General features: G+C 37.0%; 1 protein-coding gene across 2 annotated transcripts in view; it reads left to right on the forward strand.

Annotated features, from left to right (window-relative positions):
* Positions 1–23593, forward strand: part of LOC114031508 (T-lymphoma invasion and metastasis-inducing protein 2-like) — a 288383-nt gene that overhangs the window by 186936 nt on the left and 77854 nt on the right. For both annotated transcript variants that reach the window (XM_027846621.1, XM_027846622.1), the window contains 5 exons: positions 167–328; positions 2796–2900; positions 3655–3733; positions 6457–6549; positions 7029–7289. In XM_027846621.1, the coding sequence (XP_027702422.1) occupies positions 167–328; positions 2796–2900; positions 3655–3733; positions 6457–6549; positions 7029–7289 (700 nt within the window). The remainder of the gene's footprint in view (positions 1–166; positions 329–2795; positions 2901–3654; positions 3734–6456; positions 6550–7028; positions 7290–23593) is intronic.

Here is a 23593-nt window from a genome sequence, read left to right on the forward strand (position 1 = left end):
ATCAAAAGGAAAAAAAAGGTGGGCACTGATAAGTGTCCTTTCCAGTCTGGTTCTAGAACTCTGATTCAGACTAAAAATATTTTAATTGTTCAAAAGATTTTAATTTAAGTGATTCTCTCTGTTCAGTTATCAATCATCCATGTTTTCTTTTGGTGTCTGACAACAGGTGGATGAATTTCTGCATATTTATAGTTCAGCATCGGATAGTGGTCCCCGGGAAAACATTTGGGAAATCCAGACTTATGTTCATTTTCAGGATAATCAAGGAGTTACTCTAACCATCAAACCAGAACACAGAGTGGAAGATATTTTGGCTCTAGCATGCAAGGTATTAAATTTTACATAAATCCATTTTCTTAAAGCCATAGTATTTTTTCATTTGTAAGTGTGGTTGTATTAGAGGTCAGACAGCTCTATAAATTACAGATGTCTACTAGAAAATTACCTAGTTGGAGACGTGTGAAAGATAATGATCTATCCCCTTAATGAATACTGAAGAAGGAGCAGCATGGTACAGTGGCCAGAATGCTGGGCTTAGAGCCAGTAAGATCTGAGTTTGAATTTCACCTTGGATACTTGTTAATTCGGTGACCTCCCTGAGCCTCAGCTTCCTCGTCTTTCTCATTATTGTACTTGCAATATCTACCTCGTGTGAGCAGCACTACTAGCTGTGGGACCTCGCCATACCCACACAACCTTCTGAGACCCTCAGGTAAGACCCCCAGCTAAGTTGTATCAGTGGAGGAAGTTTCCACATCAGGAGTTCATTGTAGTCTCCCCTCTTCCTCTCCCCGTCTTTCTATCTCCCTTTCTTCTTTAACTTCTCTCTCTCTCTTTCTTTCTCTTTCTGTCTCTGTCTCTTTGCCTCTTACACACACACACACACACACACACACACACACACACACACGTAAACTTCACAAGAATTTACGAGTAAATTCTTTGTAAACCTTTGTAAAGTACTGTATAAGTACTTTAAGTACTTTATATATATGTGTGTGTATATATATATACACACTACCATACTACATAGATATACTATGTCTACTATACTATATAGATATACTGTATCTCATTTACACCACTCTCGAAGTCTTAATCAGTTTGTAATGCAGTTATGTAGCATTTTGAAGTTTGTATGCTCCGTCTCCTCATTTTTGTCACTTAGTTCCCTTCAAGGTCAATCTCAAATGCTATTTTCTTCAGGAGACATTTTCCATCCCTCAAAAATATTACTCCCCTATACACACACACACACACACACACACACACACACACACACGCACTTTGTGTGTATAGTGTATTCGTTTATCTGGATGAATGACAAAATAGAATATATTAGAATTCGTTAGAACTTGAGCACTATCTCATTTTTGCCTTTCTATTCCCAGTACCTAGAATAGTGCCTGCTATATAGTAAGGGGCTTAATAAATAACTTATCAAATTGAATTGAACAATCTTGTTGTTCTGAGATAGGCAATATTTATATTTTATAGATGAGGAAGTATAGATCACAGAGTTCGTGACTAGTCAGACAGTATTGAAGTTGGCTTTTAAACTCAATTCTTTTGATTCTAGAATCACCAACCACTCTTTCCACTCACTATACCATATAGGTTTCACACCCCATGCTAGTTACTGAATGAGGTTGATTAGTAGCGAATATATTCCAAAGGAGCTCCTTTCCTTTTCAAGGCTCAGCGGCTAGTACAGTAACAGGATTGTAGAGATAGTTGGCTATAAGTTTGGCCTTAGAGTGGAAGGAGCTTTAGAGAAAGGCTATAGGTTATAGATAGCTGCTTTCCTATACATCTGAAACCATGAATTATGCTCTACTTTGAATGGTTTGGAGGTCATGGCCTACATTACATTAAAATAAATTTTTCAATAATACAATTTTATCTTAAAGAGTTATATAAAGCATACCAAACTTCTGTGGACTAGGTAACTATCTACCAAGTTCTTAGTAGACTTCTCTAAGGTAATAAAATTATTTTTTTACTGTCAGTTGGGAGTTTTATTTCTAATGTCATCTGAAAAGCAAGGTAGTGATGACTAAAAATGAATATTATACTGACTTCTGAGAAACGGTTTGGGGATGGGTATATTAGATCAAAGTTTTGAAACCACCAGGTGGCATTCTAGAGCTTAAATATTCTCATTTGCAGAAGCAGTTGAGTTCATACAAATAAATGTATGAGAAAGCAAGAAAGCTTGTGTAATCCTCACAACTCTGCTCCATTTTTATATCTGCTAAATGTAGAAAATGTGTAATTTTATTTTTTTTGTCACTTTGGTCTGAAGTTATAAGCTATGATAGTAATAAGCTATGATATGCCTATTTAAAGTATGTTATTTATATGTGTATATATGTGTATATATCTGCATGTATGTACACTTACATATATCTATAGTGTAAATTCTTCTCACAATTTTTTATTTCACTTCTATGTGTAATATTTATCATAATATAATCAAACTACCAATTCTACACTTGTTTTTTTTTCTTGTTCTTCTGAATACAAGTTATTAACAACTTAATGGAGTTATTGTCTTTAATTATTAACATACTTTCTAGGAGGTGACTTTATCTTGTGCAAAAATGAATTTTTTCCGTTTTTCTTCATTGCATCTTGAGATCTGAGTTTTTATCTGGAAAGTTATAGCTTCATAGCCAATACTTTTAGAAACTTCTATTTGTTAGAAGACATTTTTGTAAAGGGCTTGCTGTAAACAATGATTGCTTTTATAAATAAGACTCAAACATCTAAACAACTTTCTCACTGTTCTATAGATGAAGCAACTGGACCCCAGGTACTATGGCCTACGACTTAGACGACTAACTGATGAAAACTTTGAGTATTCAATTCCAGCTCCTTATGAATATATGCAAGAACAGGCAAGTTAGACAAAGGATATCTTGAAATGGCATAGTGGCAAGAGTACTGGACTTGGAGTCAGGAAGACCTGGTTTAAATCCCTCCTCTGCCAGTTATTAGCTATGTGACCATGAGCAAATTCCTCTAAGAGCTTCAGTTTCCTTATCTTTGAAATGATGGCCTTAGAGTGGGTGGCTTCCAAGGTCCCTTCTAGCTCTAAATTTATGATCTTAATGATAAAATTACCTATGAACTTTATCCTAAGCTTGTAACACAAACAGTATCCTATACGGAAAATGTTAATTCTTTTTTTTTAATTGTGCCATCTTCATTTTTTAAACATTATTTTTTTATTTTGAGTTTACAAATTCTCTCCCTCCCTCCCTCCCACCCTCCAGCCACTCTCCTACTCATTGAGAAGGCAAGCAATATGATACCCATTATACATGTGAAGTCATGCATAATGTATTTCTATATTAGTCATATTGCAGAAAAAGCAAGAAAAATAAAGAAAATGAAAAATGCTCCAATCAGCACCCATAGTTAATCAGTCCTCTCTCTGTAGGTAAATAGCATTTTTCATCATGTGTCCTTTGGAATTGTCTGGGATTGTTATCTTACTCAGAGTAGTTTCACAGTTGCTCATCCTTACAATATTACTGTTACTGTGTATGATGTTCTCCTGGTTCTGCTCATTTCACTTTACATGAGTCCATGTAAGTCCTCTGTTTTGGGTATTCATGAATGTCTTGTTTTGTGTTTTACCTTCTGTAGGTTTATGATGAAATAGAAATCTTCCCTCTAAATGATTATCATGTACATCTTACTAAGACTGGGAACATTTCTGATTTTGGTAAGTATGGTGAAAACTCTTCCTAGAGATTCTTGCTGTCTTTCCTGCTCCCTATTTTTAAAATAGTTTATCTTTATTCACTCTCTGCAAATGTCAATGTGAATGTTTTCAAATATCCCAACCTTTTCTGTTGTATACTTTAAAACCAAAATATTGATTAAAAACTATGTAAGATTGTTTTATTTTTCAACATTTTTTCTACTTTTATTAGTAGTTATGATCCAGGGATGTGAAAGTGTAGGCAGTAGTATTCTATTGTTCACCCTGTTCCTGGCTTGCTGTGTCTCTGAGCAGGTCATTTAATCTTTCCATGTCTCACCCTCTGTTTCCTCAGTGCTATGACTAGGATGGAGAAGTAAAGATTTTCCTAAAGACACCAGCACAGTCCAGCCCTTCTAGTGCTCTTAAAGTTTACAAAGCACTTGAGTTCTTCCTTGTCTTTTTTCATTTTGGGATCTCTTTCAGGAAGTGATCAGTGGATTCTTTCAATTTTTTATTTTACCCTCTGGATCTAAGATATCAGGGCAATTTTCCTTGGTAATTTCTTGAAATATCATATCTAGGCTTGTTCTTTATTGATTGTGGTTTTCTAGGTGGTCCAATAATTCTTAAATTATGATTCCTGTATCTGTTTCCAGATCAGTTGTTTTTTTCAATGAGATATTTCACATTTTCTTGTATTTTTTTCATTCTTTAGACTTTGTTTTGTTGTTTCTTAATGTTTCATGGAGTCATTGGCTTGTACTTGCCCAATCCTGATTTTTTTTTGGGGGGGTGAGGCAATTGGGTTAAGTGACTTGTCCAGGGTTACACAGCTAGTAAGTGTCAGAGGCCAGATTTGAACTCAGGTCCCCCTGACTCCAAGGCTGGAGCTCTATCCACTGCGCCATCTAGCTGTCTCCCAATCCTAATTTTTAAGGAATTATTTTCTTAAGTGAGATTGTGTACTACTTTTTTCATTTGGCCAATTCTACTTTTTAAGGAGTACTTTTCTTAAGTGAACTTTTCTTCAGTAAAAAGTATCTCCTTTTTCATTTGGCCATTTCTGTTTTTTAAGGCATTTCTCTCTTTAGTGGATTTTTGTGCCTCTTTTACCATTTGGCCAGTTCTCTTTTTTTAAGGTGTTATTTTCTTTGGTATTTTTTGTGCCTCTTTTACCAAGCTATTAATTCTTTTTTCATAATTTTCAATACATTACTCTCATCTTATTTCTCAATTTTTCCTCTACCACTCTTATCTTGTTCTTTAACTCTTCCAGGAATTCTTCTTGGGTTTGGGTCCAATTAACATTTTTCTTTGAGTCTATTTTGTAGCTGCTTTCACGTTGTTGTCTTCTGAGTTTGTCTTGGTCTTCCCTACCACCATGGTAGATTTTTATAGTTAAATTATTTTTTCGTTGTTTGCTTATTTTTTCAACCTATTTCTTGAGTTTGAATTTTATGTTAAAGTTGGGCTCTACTCTCCTGAGGGTGGGAAGGCATTGTCCCAAGATTCAGGCTTTCTTGTGCTGCTGTTTTCAGTGCTTCCAAGGTGGTGTGATCCAGAGAGAGGTGTGGTCACTGTTCCTCTGGTCTGTACTCTGGATCCAGAAAGGGCCCTTGGTCCCCAATATCCACAAATGCTCACACTCTTCTTTGCTTTGGAACTGTAACCAGAGCCCCTGCTCCTTTATGACTGATCATCAGTGCTCCTCTTGCCCTGGAACTGTGACCCAGAACTATATACGGTCAGTAGAGTTGCCAGTCCTCTGTAATCTCTTTCTGATCAGTTGTCTGACCTTCTTACTGTCTCTGGACTGGGAGTTCCCAAAGCTGTTTTGCTGCTGTGGCTTCTGTTGTCTTTGCTGTATGTGTGGCCTCTAGACAGGACTCCACTCTGGTGTCACAAACTTTTCCTGCCAACCTCTTAAGTTTTCTTAGATTGGGGAAATTTCTCACCTCGACCTTTTGTTGGCTATGCCACTCCCAAATTTGGGTTGAGGCACTATTTTAAAGTTTTTTGGAGGGAAATGTTGAGAGAGGTCAGCTGGGTAGCTGTCCCATCTTTGATTTCTTCCTTTTCTGAATCTGAAATACTTCAGTTCTCTATGCTACAATTTAGCACGGGGTTATATACTCTCTTGCATTATTCTCTAATCATTAAATGGGTGTTCCCCTTGATCATTAAGTTTGATTAAAAACTTTTTGAGGTTAGGGGTCATGTCTTCTTTTTCTTTGTATTTTTTATAACATGTAGAGCGTACTATAAGAGCTCATTTAAATGCATGTTAATTGATAAACAGATCCAGATAAAGAATAGCTTTTTATTTTTGTCAGATTTTATCATGTGTTAGTATAAGTTTTTCTCTCTTGGCTTTGCAAATTGTTTTTCCCCCCTTTCACTGAATAAAGCTGATTGAGATGTTAATTGAAAGCCTAGTTTTTAAGTTTCTTTTATATATTTTGACTTTTTCTTAATTTTGCAGAGATTACTTTTGACCTGTGTAAGTTTACCTTGTGATCAGGCTTTGGGATAAAAGTATACTTATATTTCTGAAACTTTAGACTGTGAAATCCTTCGCTTCCCACATATAAGTCTATGTGTTTGCATCATGGTTGTAACTGAATCTTTCTTACCATCTTTAACTCATGGGGAAGATACAGAAGTAAATTCTATTTATTTTAATCGGAAAAGCTTAGCAATAGGGTGACCTTTTAAGTTTTTTTTTATTATTTTTATCCTAGGGTTTGCAGTTACAGCTCAAGTTGATGACCATCAGCATCTTAGCCGAATATTTATAAGTGATGTTCTCTCTGATGGCCTGGCATATGGAGAAGGTTTGTATGACATATAGAGTGTCATTGTTCTCATTTAATTGGAGTCTTCGAAGAACAAGCTTGTTCACAGAATTTTCTTCTTGAAATTTTTCCAGAAAACTACTTCTGGGACTTTGATGAAAGTCAACAATAGTTATAATTGAGGCTAGTGTTTTATACATAGTTAGCTAGGAGTGGGAGTGAAGGAATAGTTGACTCTCGAAGACTTCAGTATCAAATGAACACAGGAGTAATTGATTAAGTAGTTTCAAAAACAGTCCCATTTTCAAAGGATTATTATGAGTCTTGCCTTTGGAGAGCAGAAAGCGATTATATCGTCAATAACAAAAGTCCTATATATTTTTGTTTTTCTTCCATGACAAAAACAAAGCAGTATCCACATATGTAGTATGGTTTTACAGCCTTTTTCTTCAGTCAGATGGTATTTCTATGGGAAATCTGCATTTTTCTTACCACATTTCAACTTATCTTCTTCTCAGGGTTGAGAACAGGCAATGAGATCTTGAGTATAAATGGGGAAGTCGTTTCTGACCTTGACCTTAGGCAGATGGAGACATTATTTTCTGAGAGAAGTGTGCAGCTCACCCTGAGATCCAATCCTTTGGATACAAAGCGAACCCTGGGCACCTCCTGGTCAGACAGTGACCTTTCCAGGGACCAGAAAAACCTCCTTCCCCCTCCTAACCAATCACAGCTTCTGGAAGAGTTCCTGGATAACCTTAAAAAGAACACAGCAAATGGTGAGACTTCGTATTTTCTTCTTCAATGATCATTAAAATCCTTTTAGCCTCTAATTTTGCTGGAAAACTTGGATTGTTTAATTTGTTCAAAGAACATTCTTTGCATGTATCAGTAGAAAAAGAGATGCTAACTAAGTAAATTTCAGCAAAATCCCATGCCTTTCAGAAATTATGGTAATTTTGTGGAAATAGAAAATTATTATTTTGCACAAAAATTGCATTCTTTAATATGTAACATCTTTGAAAGCCACTCATAATATTTAGCACTAGAATTGCTCAGAGATTGAAGGCAGCCAGAATTGAAAGGTTTTATAGGCTTAGCCAAGTATCTTACTGTAAGTTTACCCTCTTGTTCAATTACAGCAAAACAAAAGCCTCATTCATTAATGTTTTTAGCCCTTAAAAATAGGGATAGGGACTGAACGTGTGATTTCATTGGTATAGGGACTCCTTGGTAAGGAAACTCTCTCTTCCATTGCAGTTTGATACCTGTTTGCTATTTGTAATTTTAAAGAGTTACTTAGAAAACAAAGAAGTTAAGTGACTTCCCTAGGCTCTTCCTGGCTTCAAATCTGGTTCTTCCTCCCCTACACCAACCTCCCTCTTCATATTTATTGTGATTCAAATACTGCCCTCTTGACATGACAGCTATCTACATAAATCTCAAGTTCATGATGGCCTGTAAACAAGTAGGTAATGGTCACAAGTTATAAAACTTTGTGAAAGATTATGTAAGCTAAATATTCTCAAGATAAAATTAATCTTGAGAACAATAGCATGGTTTCAGGTAGAGAGAATCATTGTGCCTACTTAGCATTGCAGTTTTGATACCCAAGAAAACGAGGACCTAGATTGCCCTGAGTGAGCTGCTATTTCTCCTTTAGGCCTCTGGAGGAGGCTAGTCAAGTACTCTAGGAGGCCTGCCAGAGGTTGTTATCACAGATGCACACAAAGTAATTTTTAATTCTTAATTACAGTGATAAATGTTTTCTGATAAGAATCTCGGCATGATTTCTGAAAATGAAGAAATAATCACAAAGAATAGGTTGTTAAGACTGATTTAATTCTAAAGTAAGTTTATTAGGTCATTTCTGAAATTAAAAAAAATCAGATTGTAAGATTTGTGATTCAATAAGAAGCATGGTACTTTCTCTTTCTCTCTTGGGGTCTTATTCCAATTTAAAATGCCATTAAATTGACTATTGGCATATAAAAGTGAGTGTCATAAAGCAAAAATTATGATGAAGCTAATTAATTACTTAGTTATATTAAGGCCATCATTCAGCTTGCCAGGTTAATATTATGGGCTAGAATTACCTGGTGTGCTCAGTATAATAAACGTATGTGTCCATTCACTGGATTGATTATTCTTAAGGGATACATTTTCAACCTGTTTTAAATCTCTATATATTCTTTCATAATGAGAAACCACTACAGAGTCTGTAATGTTCTTGCTATGGAGGGAAAAAAGCTCAGTAAACTTGCTTCTCAGATTTATAAAGCAGCAAAGTTTTCATGGTTTACTCATTTTAAAAATTTGCCTTAATGTGAGAGAGTTTCAATTATTTCATCATTGAATTGCCTTAATTGGCTTGAACTGGCAAAGACAACTTGGGATTTCTAAAGATAAATGTAGTAGGTGTATTCTGTTGAAACGCTTCTGCATCACTTTAATCCATAAACTATTTCAATCAAGTCCATAAAACTGGAAATTTGGATTTTGAATATTCCTTCCCTCCCCATCCAGTTGCCTTTCTCCTGCTCCTTTGAGCTTTAATAACATTCTGTTTAGACCTCTATTCTCTTTTTATCACATATTTCATCTTAACACTATAGTTGTTTATGTATTTGCCTTATGTCCTCTACTTGGCTGTAAACTTCTGATGATAAGGATGCCATCTTCCTCATTCCAGCTTTGACACTTCCTGGCTGCATGACCACAGGCAGGAAACCTCTTTGAGTTTCAGATTTTTCATTTGTAAAATGGGAATAATTGTACTTATATTTCTGACCTTACACAGTTGCTGTGAAAGCTCTATGTAAACCATAAAGCTTATGTAAATGTGAGTAATTGTTGTCTGTGTATTGTTCATGGCCAGTAGAAAAGTTTCTTGCACATAGATAGCTCTTAGTAAGCGTCAAAGTAATTAAATCTAGTGTGGTTTACGTTGAGATTATATATGTCTGTATGAAATATAGTAGCGTACAGTGGATGAGACATGGCCCTAGAGTCAGGAAGCTCTGGGTTCCAGTCCCACCTCTGACACAAACTGGCTATGGGACCTGGGCAAGTCGCTCAACCTCTCACTACCCTGTAACTCTCTAAGGTAGAGGTTCCAGCCTTGGGTCTGTTCAGTTGTTGGCTTTTAAAATATTTTTTATAAGTGCATTTCAGTGTAACTGGTTTCCTTGGTAATCCTATGTATTTTATGTTACGCATTTAAAACCATTATTCTGAGGCATCCAGAGATTTCACCAGACTGCTGAAGGGCTCATCTAAGGTTATAAATACAGAGAAGTTGCTAATCTTCATTGATAAAAAGATTTTCCTTATTCAGGAGTTCCCCATATTAATGAAATTCTCGGATCCAATCCTTTGTCCTATGCATGTCTACAATTTGAGCATCTCTTTAAATCAGAAAGAATACCTTTTTCCAGCTAGTCTGTATAATAAGTGTTAAGAACTGTATTGCTCATTTCCTTTCCAATGGCTTTACCTCCTCTTCACCAACCAGTGCTAAAGTGATTTATTTTCTCCATTCTCCACTCCCATTTATAAAAAAAGAAAGAAGAAATTAGAAGCTTGCTGGAAGAATGAATCGTCCTCTTCAAACAAACTCTAGCAACTGCCCCGTGGTGACCTTTGGTTGTTTAACTAGCTCTTTCTGTAACCACACTTGCTTTAACTCCTCAGTCTTCTGTTCTTTGGTTATATGCGTTTTTGGGGGAGGGGGGAACATTTGCTCAGATACTGTATAAGTATGGAAATTCTGACTTTTCTAAGAATGTGAACCAGGGTAAATGTTTATAAGGAGAAATTTCAGTAATATTTTTTAAGGGAGAGGGAGAAAAGTAAGGGAGGAATGGAAAGATGATGAGAAGGCAAAGAGGATTTTCTTGTTTACATCAAAATTAAGTAACTTTCATTGGATGACAAGTATATATTAAGGTATATTAACAACCTCAACATTTTTAGGAAAATTGTTTTTACTTTTGTAGCAAATTAGATAGCATTTGTTTCATATTTTGACAAGTCTAAGGTCTGCAGAAATAAAAAGATTTTTTTAAATAGAATTGAAGAGCACTTTTGCACATACCACTCAAAATATACTTAGTAAGTATGATTCCTTCTTTCCCCAATTTTATTTTGCTTCAGCCTTGCCAGAAGGCAGTCTGATGTATGAAGGGAAGAAAAAAAAATGACTGCTTTGGCTCCTGTAGAAGTCAGACCTTTGCCTGCTAATAAAAATAAAGCAGCTGACTTTCTACAAGGTAGTCCGTATAGTAAAGACCCTGCATGAAAGACCTATTTCTAAGTAGAAACTCTCAGAATAGTGTGTGTTAGAGGAGAAAGTGGCAGAAATTAAATATTTGGAGCACATTTCACCTGATGGCCAAGGCCAGTCAATCATGAAATACTTAATTTATTGAGCTACCTTTGGGTCTTTTTTAGCTAACTGGGGGCTTTTGGGAAAGTCTGGGTATCTGTCTAGCTAGAGGGCAGCTCTTGGATTAATTTTTCTGCTCCATGTTTTGCAGAAAAAATTGAGACCATTCACCATGGACTCCCTCTTCTCTCCCCCTCATCTCATATCATGCTTGTTGCCACTATCTCCTCCTTCAGTCCTGTTTCATATGATGAAGTGGCCTTCCTACTCCCTTACTCCCTCTGCCTGTCTAAATGGTCCCATTCCATTCTGTCTCTTCCAACAGGTTGCTCCCTCTGCCACTCCCATTTTGTCACTTATTTTCAGTCTCTCCCTGTCTACTGCCTCATTCCTTACTGCCTACAAAGATATCCGGTCTCACTCATTCTGAAAAAACCCTTACCTCATTCTTCCACCCTGTATCTTTTCTGCCCTTTGTGGCTAAACTCCAGAAATGGCCATATGTTAATAGGTGACTCCACTTTCAGTCTTTCCTTAACCCCCTATCATCTGGTTTCTTACCTCATCATTCCACCAAAATTGTTTTTTCCAGAGTAACCAAAGATTTCAATGGCCTTTTCTCAATCTTCAATATCCTTAACCTTTCTGCCGATATTGTTGGTCACTTTCTTCTCCTTGATATTTGGAACATCATTCTCTCTTGGTTCTTCTCCTTCCTATCTAACCACTCCTCAGTCTCTTTTGGGAGATCCTCATCCACATCGTATCCTTTCATTGTGGGTATTTCACACAGCACTTTGTCCTGATCCCTCTTCTCCTCTCCCTCTATACTTCTTCACTTGATGATCTCATCAAGTCCTATGGATTTAATTACTATCTCTATGCTGATGATTCTCAAATCTACCTATCCTGCCCCAACCTCTCTGTTGACCTCCAGTCTCTCATCACCACCTGCCTTTCAGACATCTTGAACTGGATGACCAGTAAACATCTTAAGCACAACATGCTCAAAATGGAACTCATTGTCTTTCACCTGAAACCTCCTCCTTCCAAACGTTCTTGTTACTGTAGAGGACAACACTATCCTATGAGTCCCTTGGCTTCACAAAGTAGGTCATCCTGGACTTCTCACTATCCTTTATCCCCCAAATACAATCTGTTGCCAATGCCTGACAGTTTAACCTTTGCAATATCTCTGGTATTTGCCCCCTTCTCTCCTGAGATGCTGGCATTTCCTCAAAGTCCTTCATAACTTAGCCCCCTCCTACCTTTCCAGTCTTCTTAAACTTAACTCCCTGCTATTACTCTTTGATCCAGGGACACAGACCTCCTGGCTGTTCCATGAACAAACACTCCATATCTGGATTCTGGGCATTTTTTCTGGCTGTCTCCTATTCCTAGAATGCTTTCCTTCCTTGTTTCAGCTCACTGGCTGCCTGGGCTTCCTTTAAGTCCCATCCAAAATCCCATTTTCTAGATGAAGCTTTTCCCAACCCCTCTTAATTCTACATGCCTTCCCTTGTTAAATATTTTTAATTTATCATATATATATATATATATATATATATACATATGGCTTGTTTGCATATATTTGTTTGCCAATATCCTCCCTCATTGAATTGTGAACTCCTTAAGGACAGAGGCTGTCTTTTTTCCTCTTCTTGTATCCCAGTGCCTATCCCAGCACTTGGCACATAGCAAGTACTTAATAAATGTTTATTGATTGATTGCCTAATGGAGGACTCTTACAAATATGGAATATATGTGGTGTATCTATAATGTGATGAGGCCAATTTTTGTGCATTGTTGTGGAAACTTTTTCCTTACCCTACATTAATACTTTATGCTCTTTTATGATAGTAGATCATCACTTTTTTCACTTGATTGACCTTTTCAGGCAGACCACCACTATCTTCATGCAGCCCACTTCATTATTACACAAAACTTTTGTGGGCTCTAATTTACCTGAAATGTGCCTTTTCAGACTCAGAAGCATCACTACAAGTTTCAGGTGCTATAAATGAGCCAGGCACACTTACTTTATACTTGGGGTAAGTTCTAATAACTCACCTTACATTTGGAATTCCAGTGTGTGTGTGTGTGTGTGTGTGTGTGTGTGTGAGAGAGAGAGAGAGAGAGAGAAACTTAACAGAATTCATCCACCTTATACCTCCCCTCACCCATGCCTTGTCTAGGAGAGGGGGCACATTGTTTTGATCTTTGCAGGTAGATCTTTCCTCTCTTTTAACAAGTTTGCATTGATGCCACAAGAGATTACACCTTCCTATAAAATTAAGTCAGTTGTGTGTTGTTCAGTTGTGTCTGACTCTTCATGACCCTATTTGGAATTTTCTTGGCAGATACTGAAGTGGTTTTCCACTTCCTTCTCCAGCTTATTTTATAGACGAGGAAACTGAGGCAAATTGGTTTAAGTGACTTGCCCAGGGTGACACAACTAGTAAGTATCTGAGGCCAAATTTGAACTCAGGAAAATGAGGCTTCCTGACTCTAGGCCTAGTGCTCTATCTACTGGGCCACCTAGCTGCCCCAAAAGTCAGTTGTTATTTTTGGTGAAAAAGGCTAATCTTGTTACCATTGACTGACTACCTGGGACACCTTGGGTCTGCTACTTAACCTCTCTTTGTTTCTGTTTCCTTATGAAAAGCTGGATTAGATGGTCTTTGAGGTTCCTTCCCCTCCAGAGCTATTATTTCCTTAAGACTCTCTGTCTAGATCTCTACCTTTGCCTCCATCATATCCTACCTACTATGAGACTTCTTTGAGCATGTACTGGGTCTCACCCCCAGTATTCCATAAAGTTTCATGTAGGCTTCTTAAGACCAGTGATTTTTTCATGTTTGTATCCCCAGGATTTGGCACAATTATCTTGAACATCTTACGTCTTTAATAAGTGTCTCTTTAATTAGATTGTAACATTTGTATATTACAGAGTTGCTTTACAGAGCTATGTAAATGGCTTTCTACAAATAATTTCTACAAGTTTTGTTTCTAGATAAGTATGGCCATTTGATTCTTGCTGTTAAGTTGCTGAAATCTGGTTTTATTTATCTACTGTGAAAACTGCAAAAATGTTCATATGTTGTATTTGACTTAATAGGAAATATGTGTGAGAAATTTTTTAAAACCTAGAATGAATTTTAGCAGTGACATTCTCCAAAAAGGTCAGTATTATGCTGAGCTAATAGAACCACCATTGAGTGACTCAGACATGCCAAACCTGTCTATGTGGAGTTTCTGTTAATATTATCTTTGTGATTTTTATTTGAAAGTCCTTTTAAAATATAAACTCTTCTGAAAAATTCCAAAAGTTTTTGGAAGGTCTCATTGGGACGAAAGATCCAGAATGGTAGTTATTATATAAATACTGAATTGACAGTAGCTTTGCTCACCATATATAAATGGCATTCCTGCTATTTTTGAAATATGAAAGCACACTTAGTAGAGGGCATTACATGAGGAAAAAACAAAACAAAACATAACAATCTGGTTATTGTCCTGTGTACTCCATTCCTAGCTCAGTCTGTATAATCCAGGCCTAAACCATACCTGATGAGAAGGTTATTAAAAGGCTTAGAAGTATACATGTATCTCCTTTCACAAATCATCTTTTCCATATTTACCTCTTCCTTTTTGTACTACTGAGTGAGAAATAGAAAATCTCCAAGCCATGAGAACCCGCTTAAGTGCAAATTTGTTCTCTGGAATTATTTGCTCTTGGAATTGCATGCCAACCTTCTACAAGTTTTCATGAAGGTAAAAAATTATGGAGCTGGTTCTGATGTGGCATGCCTACCTATTTCCTGTTTATAAAGGAGAGAGAGGACATTTTGTCTCCCATGGAGGAGTGTGAGATGACTAAGAGCACTTAGCTAGGAAAATGGACTGTGTACAGATTTGCTGTTACCCTATTTGCCTGGCTGACTTTCCACATTCTCTACCCAGATGCAAAAAACATATCAGTGCTCCAAGATGTTTGGTATGGTAATTATTTTTTCCAAATCTAATTGGGAGGTATAGGTTTTTTTTTTTAAACAGTTCTTTTCTTTATGTTCCTCATAACTGTACCCAAGTACTTTTCAGAGCATAAATCGTTTTTAACATTGTGATGGGGGGCTCATGGTTTCTTAGAGGTAGGATAGAAAGTTCTAATACTTTATTTTTTCTCAAAGCCTACGTTTTGTACAGGAATGTTTTTGTTATGTATTTTACCTTCATGTAATGATGGTGATGATGATAGTAATTCCTTACATTTTACATAGTATTTGATTTCTTTCAAAGTACTTTCACATTGGCAAACAGCATGTTTCTGTTGTTAAGTACCTTCAGTTGTCTGACTCTTCATGACCCCATTTGGGATTTTCTTGGCAAAAATACTGGAGTGGTTGGCTATTTCCTTCTCCAGCTCATTTTACAGATGAGGAAACTGAGGCAAAGAGTTACGTGACCTGCCCAGGGTCACACAACCGCTAGTAAGCATCTGAGGTCAGATTTGAACTTGGATGTTCCTGACTCCAGGCCTGATGTTCTATCCACTGTACCATCTGGCTACTCATGAAGCAGCATGGTAGAGGGGAAAATGCTGCATTCAAATCCTGTTATTGTCAGTATGATCTTGGGTAAGTCGCCTGACTTCTGGTCCTCAGTTTCCTTATCTGTAAGATGAGGGATTTAGGCTAGGTGGTCTCCCTTCCAGCTATAAGTCTATGATCTCAGATGAACTCTATGTCCATCCTCATGAGTCCATAAATGGAACATGGTGAGAGCCATTCCAATTTTCATATGAAGAAACTGCAGCTTAGAACATTTAAATAACCTGCTCAGTGTCAGACCACTAGTCAGTGGCAGAGCCAGGACTCAGAGCTCGGTCCTGATTCACACGCACGCTTCCTTCCCACCACGGCATTGTGCTCTACAATCAAGCTGCCAACGCTTTTTTCCCCCTCAGATAATAGGTTGTTCAGACTGCACTGGGGCTTGTTTACAGGTTCTAGAGTACCAAATGAAGGAATATAGAAGGGGAAAAAAAGATGTGTATCACTTCAATAAGCTTTGTAGTTAGTTGTTATTCAGAATGGAGATTAAATTACTTGGGATGATCTTATGGTGTTATTTGAGGGCATGGGAGGCAGGGCTCACTCTTGAAATATAGGCTATAAGGCCCACTTAGATTTACTCCATGTTTAATAATTTCATTCCTTTGAGTCTTGAAGATTTTTTTTTGTCTTCTATATCTCCCTTGTAAAGATGCACATATTTGCTAACATGTTAATGAAATTAACCACTCTCTTGTTTTGTTTTTAATCTTGTTTTTAATTTTTGTTTTATCTTAATCTTTAATGTAATTTAATCTTTAATCTTTTAATCTAAGCATCTTGAATAGCATGAAGACTTATAATATTGTTCTTATTTGGTAAAAAAGGGGACATAACTTGCAATCTGTCTTTTATCCACTTTAATATTCTCAAGAATTTTATCATGTGATGGACTTTCCTTAAACTGCTGCAAATAGCAGTTGTATTTCTGTACTTTTTTCTATTAAAAATGTTTGTTGATGCCTTTAGTTCTTTATACCATAGTCAGTTCTCCATAGTCCCCCTCAAAAAAATAAATAATCCTCCCTTGTAATAAGGAAAAATATTTGGGTGACCAAATGCAGAGTGGCTGTATCTAATGATGTATACAGCATCTCGCTGCTGTAAGTGGCCTTTTGCTCCCTCCTGTTGTACTCAGATGTGGGATGAGGCAATATACTGTAATTGTAATCATAATATACTTTGTATGCCCTTCACCCACCACACAAACAGTTGCACTCTCTATGAGCTTGTCTGCTAGACGTTTTGGGTTTTACTATTGGCCTTGCAATTGATTTATTATAAAATAAATGCTTTCAAGGTATGGTGTGCAGCATTTTCTGTCTTTAAAAAATCTGTACATTTATAAAACTTAACATTAAGCCTGTTACTGAATGTGTGTTCCTCCCCACCTTGTAGTTTTTTCCTAGGTCATTGCCTACTCACCCTGTTCCCAGCCCTGTTTGAATCAACCAACCAATAAGCATTTATCAAATGTTTACTGTATACCAGGTTCAAGTTGTACTGGGGTGGAGGTGGGAGACCTATCTTCATTAGGACAGGAATCCTCCAACGAATTCCTGTCAGGAAATAAGACTATAGAATTTTGAGCATTGTTATTAAATTGAATGCCATTTCGCATTTGTTTAGAGGGGATACAAATATAATTCAGGGAGGTCATAAAAAACCTTCAGGCTAAAGATGTCTGTAGTGAAGATGATTAAATAACAGATTATCAATATTATGCATCTGCTCTGTGCCAGGCACTGTGGTAGACCATGAGGATACAAGCACAAAATGTAAACTGTCCCTGCTGTCAAGAAAGTATACAGTATAACTGAGGAAGACAATATGTGTGTACATGTACATAATAAATACCAAGTGATTTTAGGGGGAAGGCACCAATAGCTGAGGGATCAGTAAATGCATCATGTAGAGAATGGCTTTTGAGTTTAGCCTCAAAGGAAACTAAGGATTTTTAGACAAAAGTAATCCATTCTAGGCATGGGGGACAGCCAGTGTGAAGGCAACTGAGGCAGGAAGTGGAGTGCCACGTAGGAGATACAGCAAGAAGGTCACTTGGGTTGTTGTGCATAGAGGGAAGTGTAGTGTTCAATAATGCTGTGAGGGTAGATGGGGCAGGCTGTAAGGGCTTCAAAATGCCAAGCAAAGTAGTTTAACATTTTATCTTAGAAGTAACAGGAAGTTACTGGAATTTATGAAGTAGGGTAGTTGAATGATCAGAATTGAATAACTGAACTGTTTTCTCTTTTTTTTTTTTTAATGAGAAAGGGGATGCCAGCACTTAAACTTAATTCTGAACTGTAACATAAAAACATAGTTTTCTAAAGTGAAATAAGGTTCCTTTTCTTTGTCATCTATCTGTTATAGCCACTCTGGAAGCTGTCACCAGCTCCACAGTACTGGCTAGGAAACCTGTTGTCTTAGGCAGAAAATCTTTGACATTTAAAATCTATTACCAGTATATTATGTAGGAAATCCTAGAATGTTAGAGTAGGAAGGAACCATAGAAACCATTGAGTTCAACTTCCTCATTTTACTAGTGACAGAGGGCCAGAAAGATGAAGTAATATATTATGTTCATATTTTATAAAGTAAATTTAATAACATGAAAGATTAAGATCATGGATTGTTGAAATTTTTTGAACCTAATAAGATACCTTTGGAAAGTAGAGAATCAAAGAAAGGTAAGTGAAGAAAATGTACTTGTCATTTCCCAGGACAGTGGTGAAGGTGATAAAGATTTATATGTCATGAATTAGAATACTCTTGTGTGATGAAAGCTAAAGTATTCTTGAATAACACCCCTTTTTGCACCCATTTCTACATAGTCAGTGCTAGTTTGTAAATTGTCTTGTTATGGCTTTCTTTCTGTCTTGTCTGTTTCCCTTTGACTTTTCACAACTAGTCACTTCAGAGGGATTTAGAGTTATAGAAATAGACCCCTTGTTGGAAGATTCCTCAGAGGTCCAAAGCTACATACAAGCAGAAATCCTTTCCATAAAATCACTTTTTCTGTCCTTAATAAAGCTTACAAATAGGGACATCCATAATATGCAGTAACATATGACATTATCTAATGTACTTTTCACTGAAGTCCTACTGTGATACCTTATCATGGTATGGGTGACTTTGCCAGCTGAACCCAGACTCTAGCAAGTCCTATCAAACTGAAAGGATTTTGAATATATAATAATGGATTCTGTTGGTTGTCTGAAGAATAGATTAACTTATGTTTCGACAAGCTTATCACCAAGTTGACCTGACGGTAATGCATTTTTTAGCCACAGTATCTCATAAAAACTTTCTCCTTGAGCATAGAGTAGTGAAGGGATTATCCACATTGAGAAGATGGCACATCCTTCAAGTAGTGGAACATGCTAAGTAGATTAGACGGGTATGGCGATGAGTGCTGTATGTGCCAAGGATATTAAGTCATTATCAGGTAAAGGGATCAGAAAGGGTTTCCTGCAGAACATGGTGTTAGGGATGGGCTTTAAAAGATGGGTAGGAATTTATTAGGTGGAGAGGGGAAAGGTAGGGTGTTTCAGTCATACAGTGCAGGGCAAGCAAAGACATGGAGTGAAGATCAGTCTCTAGAGCATAGAGTTCGTGGAGGAGAACAATATGTGATAAGACTCAAGAGAGAGAGCAGTGCTAATTTGTAAGGGACCTTGAATCCCTGGCAAATAGTTACAAATCTATGCATAGGGATTAGCATAAAAGTAGGAGAAGAGTGTGTGTACTGGAGGAGAAAGATTGTAACCCAGAAGACCTGTTAGGTCCATCATAGTTATGATAGCTGACATGGATTGTAATGAAGGCTTATAAAGTGATGGCAGCAGGAAAATGGAGGAGGGGAAAGATACAAGAGCTTTTGCAGAGGTAAAAGCCCAAGATCTGGTAGCAGAAGGCACATTGTTACAGCATAGAAACTCCTCGAGGAGAGGACCTCTTTCTTTCACTCTCATTTTTGTATCTCGAGTGCTTACCACAGTACCTGGCATATAGTAGGTGCTTTAAAATGCTTTGTACTTTTTCAGGCGGCTAGGTGGCATCACTATGGATAGAGCACCAGGCTTAGTGTCACGAAGACCTCAACTCAAATCCAGCCTCAGAAACTTACTAGCTATGTGACCCTGGGCATGTCACTTAACCTCTGTCTACCTCAGTTTTCTCATCTGAAAAACGGAGGCGATAATAGCACCTCCCTCCTTGGGGTGCGGTGAGGATCAAATAAGATAAAAATTGTAAAGCGCTTGGCACATAGTAAGTTCTATTTAAATGTAAGACATTATTACTGATGGATACAATAGGTTTGGGGAGAGGGAAAGGTCAATAATAACTATCTTCCAGGAATAATATTTAAACTTTCTATTATTTTTTAACATGGAAAAAGTAACATGATGGGATAGGTTTTCAGTTTACTTAAGAGCTAAAGATGAAGTTAAGAAAACTTTTCTAAAATGGAAAAAAAAAGCATATTGTCTCAATAAGCTCAGAACTTTCTTACTGTGTAGCAGGTGTGGGTTAAGACTTCTTAATAATGGTAGGTTGTCTACAACTTAAAGATCACAGGGTACTTTAAAAACATTAATTAATCCTTACATCACCCTGCTGAAGCAGAGATGTGTTATTATCATTTTAGTTTCACAGCAGGGTAAACTGAGGTACAGAACCATTAAGTGACAAGTCACTCAGAGAAGGTCACTTAGTCAGCAGCAGAGCCAGGAATAGGATTTGCGTGTTGACTCACTTAACCTACTTTTAGAAAGATCATTAATTTAGACACTTTTCTTAAGCATTTCTCTATTGACAGCTTTCTCCTTCCACCTCAAGCTCTCAGAATCACACCATCCCAGAGCTAGTAAGGACCTCAGAGGCCAGCTAGTGCCCACATATACCTGAACAAAGAAATCTGTCTGTAACAGAATTCTTGCCTCTCACGTGAAGGCATGTTTTATCACCATTATATTTTGTCTAGTGCCACCCTGGTGGGTTTCTCTGTAGAGGGTGAGATTGACTGGCTACTATGCAATCCTTTGTGTTCCATCTTCCCTTCCAGAAAGATGAAGAGCTGAATTCCTCTCAGGCCTCCCCTATCTCTTTCCTAGCAGGTGTGCGGGTGAGGTTTAGGGTGTATGTGTGTTTGTGTGTTCATCAGCCATAATCAATGACAAAAGATTAGCTTGCTTTTAGCCTATGGTTCATGATAACTCTCAGGTCTCTGTGTTTGCTATTATGTGGAGTTTATATCAGGTAAAAAGTTATTAAAACAATCAATATAGTTCAGAGCCCCCAGTTAGGAAAATGCATAACTCTTGGCCCTAATTTAAATTTTGTGTATTTCCATCTAAGCTTTGGCTTCTGTATATTTGGAGCAAAATCAGGATACAGGAAAAGCTTAATTAAGTAAAATAAATAAAGGGAGAATATTACAGTGCCTGTTTGGGAGAATATTGCAGTGCTTGTTTCTAGATAGACTTGGGAAGGGAGAGTTGGGTGAGGGGGAAAGTAGACCCTTTGGAATTTCCTCCAGTCCTTGAAGAGGTAAGCTTTTGTCTGAGTGCTCTATGCTGAGATGACTTCATTGGCCTGATGGCCGACCTCTCTCGCTCATGTCTCAGTCACCACTGAGTTTTCCTTTCAGTTCTTCCATTCGCTTTTCTGTGCACTGATTCTTTCCAACTCCTTTTATTAAGGCTTAGTCAGGTCTAGGGACACAGTCTCTTCCACTGCTGCTCGGCTCATACAGTTCTTATTCTTTTCTCTCAGCCTACCCTTTTGCAGACTGTGTGTGTCCTTCTAAAAACTCCTGGGCATGACTCAAGTCTGCTTTGCAACTCACAGATCATAACAGGCCATTTTTTTCTCAGGGCCAGAAATGAATGATTATCCCTCTAGATTATAGATTCCAGGATCACAACAATTCATAGCATGCCAAGAAAATAGAATTTCCTTCAGAAAGGTATTTAACAATCTTTCCCCCCTTCTTTCTGATGAATTAAATCCATACTGCTAATGTTTCCTATTACAATTCTTTTAATAGACTCTTTCATAGTTCTTTGTGGTCCCTCAAGAACTTAAATTGTTGTTGATTCTCTGTATTCTGTATAATTTTGTGTATCTATGTGTGTGCATATATTATACATGTATGTATGAATATATATACATGCATATATGTACACATACACCCATATGTCTAATGCCTGCTATTTTGCAAATTCTCCATTATTGGAATTTTTTCTGTAGTTTTCCATGTATCAGTAGTGATAGTTTGAGTTCCTGTAAGTTGCGGTGACTGGAACATATGTGTGTATATGTGTGTGTGTGTGTGTGTGTGTTCCTAAATTGTCTGTTCTTGACATTTGGACTGTCCCTAGCTGGTATAAACAATGCAGCAAAATATTACCAAAACCGTGGTTGAAAATGCCAGTTGCAGCGCCTTTCTCCTTCATCTTTTATCAAAAGCATCACATTTTAGAAGAAAGAAGGCTGGGCTTGGAGTTAGAAAAGAGCTGAGTTCAGATTCTGCTCCTGAACCTTTGTTAGTTCTATCACCTTGGCTGAGTCATTTTACTAAGACACATTTTCATCTGTAAAAAAGTGATAATTATAACTGTAGTATTTTCCTCATGAGGTAGTTGTGAGGATCCATAAGATAATTGATATGAAGCACTTTGCAAATCGTAAGTGCAAATAAAAGTCAGTCATTACCTTTTTTTTTTTTTTTTTTTAGTAGCAGAGAACTGAAAACAGAGTAGATGCCAATGAATTGGGGACTGGCTAACCAAGCATTACATGACCTTAATGGAATATTACTGTATAGTTTAAAATGATGACTATCATGAATAGAGATTATAGGAAGATGTATATGATCTGATACAAAGCAGAACCAGGAAAACAATATACACAATGACTATAGTAATGTAAGTAGAAAGAACAATAAAAACAAAATGCTATGAAATTGTAATAACCAAGCCCAGAGAAGACATGGAAAAAGATACCTACCTCCATTCTTTGCATAGGTTGGGTACTGTAAGTATGTCAGACTTTTTTTTTTTAATATATTGGTTAGTTTTGCTAAACTTTCTCTATCCCTTTAAAAAACAAAAACAAAAAAAATAGCTTTATTATAAGGAATAGTTCTGGGAGGTAGACAGAGGGTTAAATTGGGAACTGCAGTTGCTATAAAAACAAAAAAATCGATAATAATATATTTTTAAAATTAATTGCAACTATTATTATATCCTGCAATCAAAGGCTCCTCCCCTTCTCTCCTTTGGGACCAAACTCATTCCCTCTATAATTTGCCTAGAGAATGAGATATTGGGTACATCTAATTTTGTTTTGCCATCTGTCATTCTTCTAGACGGTTCTTTTCCTTCGCTTTGTTGTTTTAGGCAGAGGGGTGAGCCCAAAATCACAGAGTCTGCCTTTTTACTTTGAAAGTGAAGTTCATGTCCATTTCAGACATCCCTGAAAAGGCTTTGCATCTTCATAGTTCTCTTAATTCTCTACTTTTCTTATTGTGAAGACATTTAAAACAGCATGAACACTCACTATACATGAATGAGTTTAATGTCTGCTATGCAAATTCTCTACTATTAGAATTTGTTTTTCTGTAATTTTCTACTTGTCAGTGGTGAGAGTCTGACTGCCTGTAAGTTACAACTGGAACTTAATTCAAATAAAAACAATTCAACAAGCATTTTTAAGGGACTTTGCTAGGTGCTATGTTTACAAAGACATAAGCAGGAGTTTAAAAATTTTGTTATCTTTTGTTTTTATGTCATCTTCATTTCCTACTATATTCTTTCACCTACTTTCCCCCTACCCCAGAAATCCACCTCTTATAACAAAGACTAAAAGGGAGAAAATGGTTTAGCAAAACTAACCAACACAAGAAAAAAGTCTGACGTGTAGTATTCCGAATGAAGTAGCCTGCTGATGCAAAATGCAGTGGGGGATGGGTGGGAGGGACTTTTTCATTTATATTTTTTTGGAGCAAAACTTGGTCATCATAATTTTACAGCATTTTGTTGGTCTTTTCATTTACATTGCTGTAGTCATTGTGTATAGG

Source organism: Vombatus ursinus, unplaced genomic scaffold (genome assembly GCF_900497805.2).
Source record: "Vombatus ursinus unplaced genomic scaffold, bare-nosed wombat genome assembly UNPS02015175.1, whole genome shotgun sequence".
Lineage (NCBI taxonomy): Eukaryota > Metazoa > Chordata > Mammalia > Diprotodontia > Vombatidae > Vombatus > Vombatus ursinus.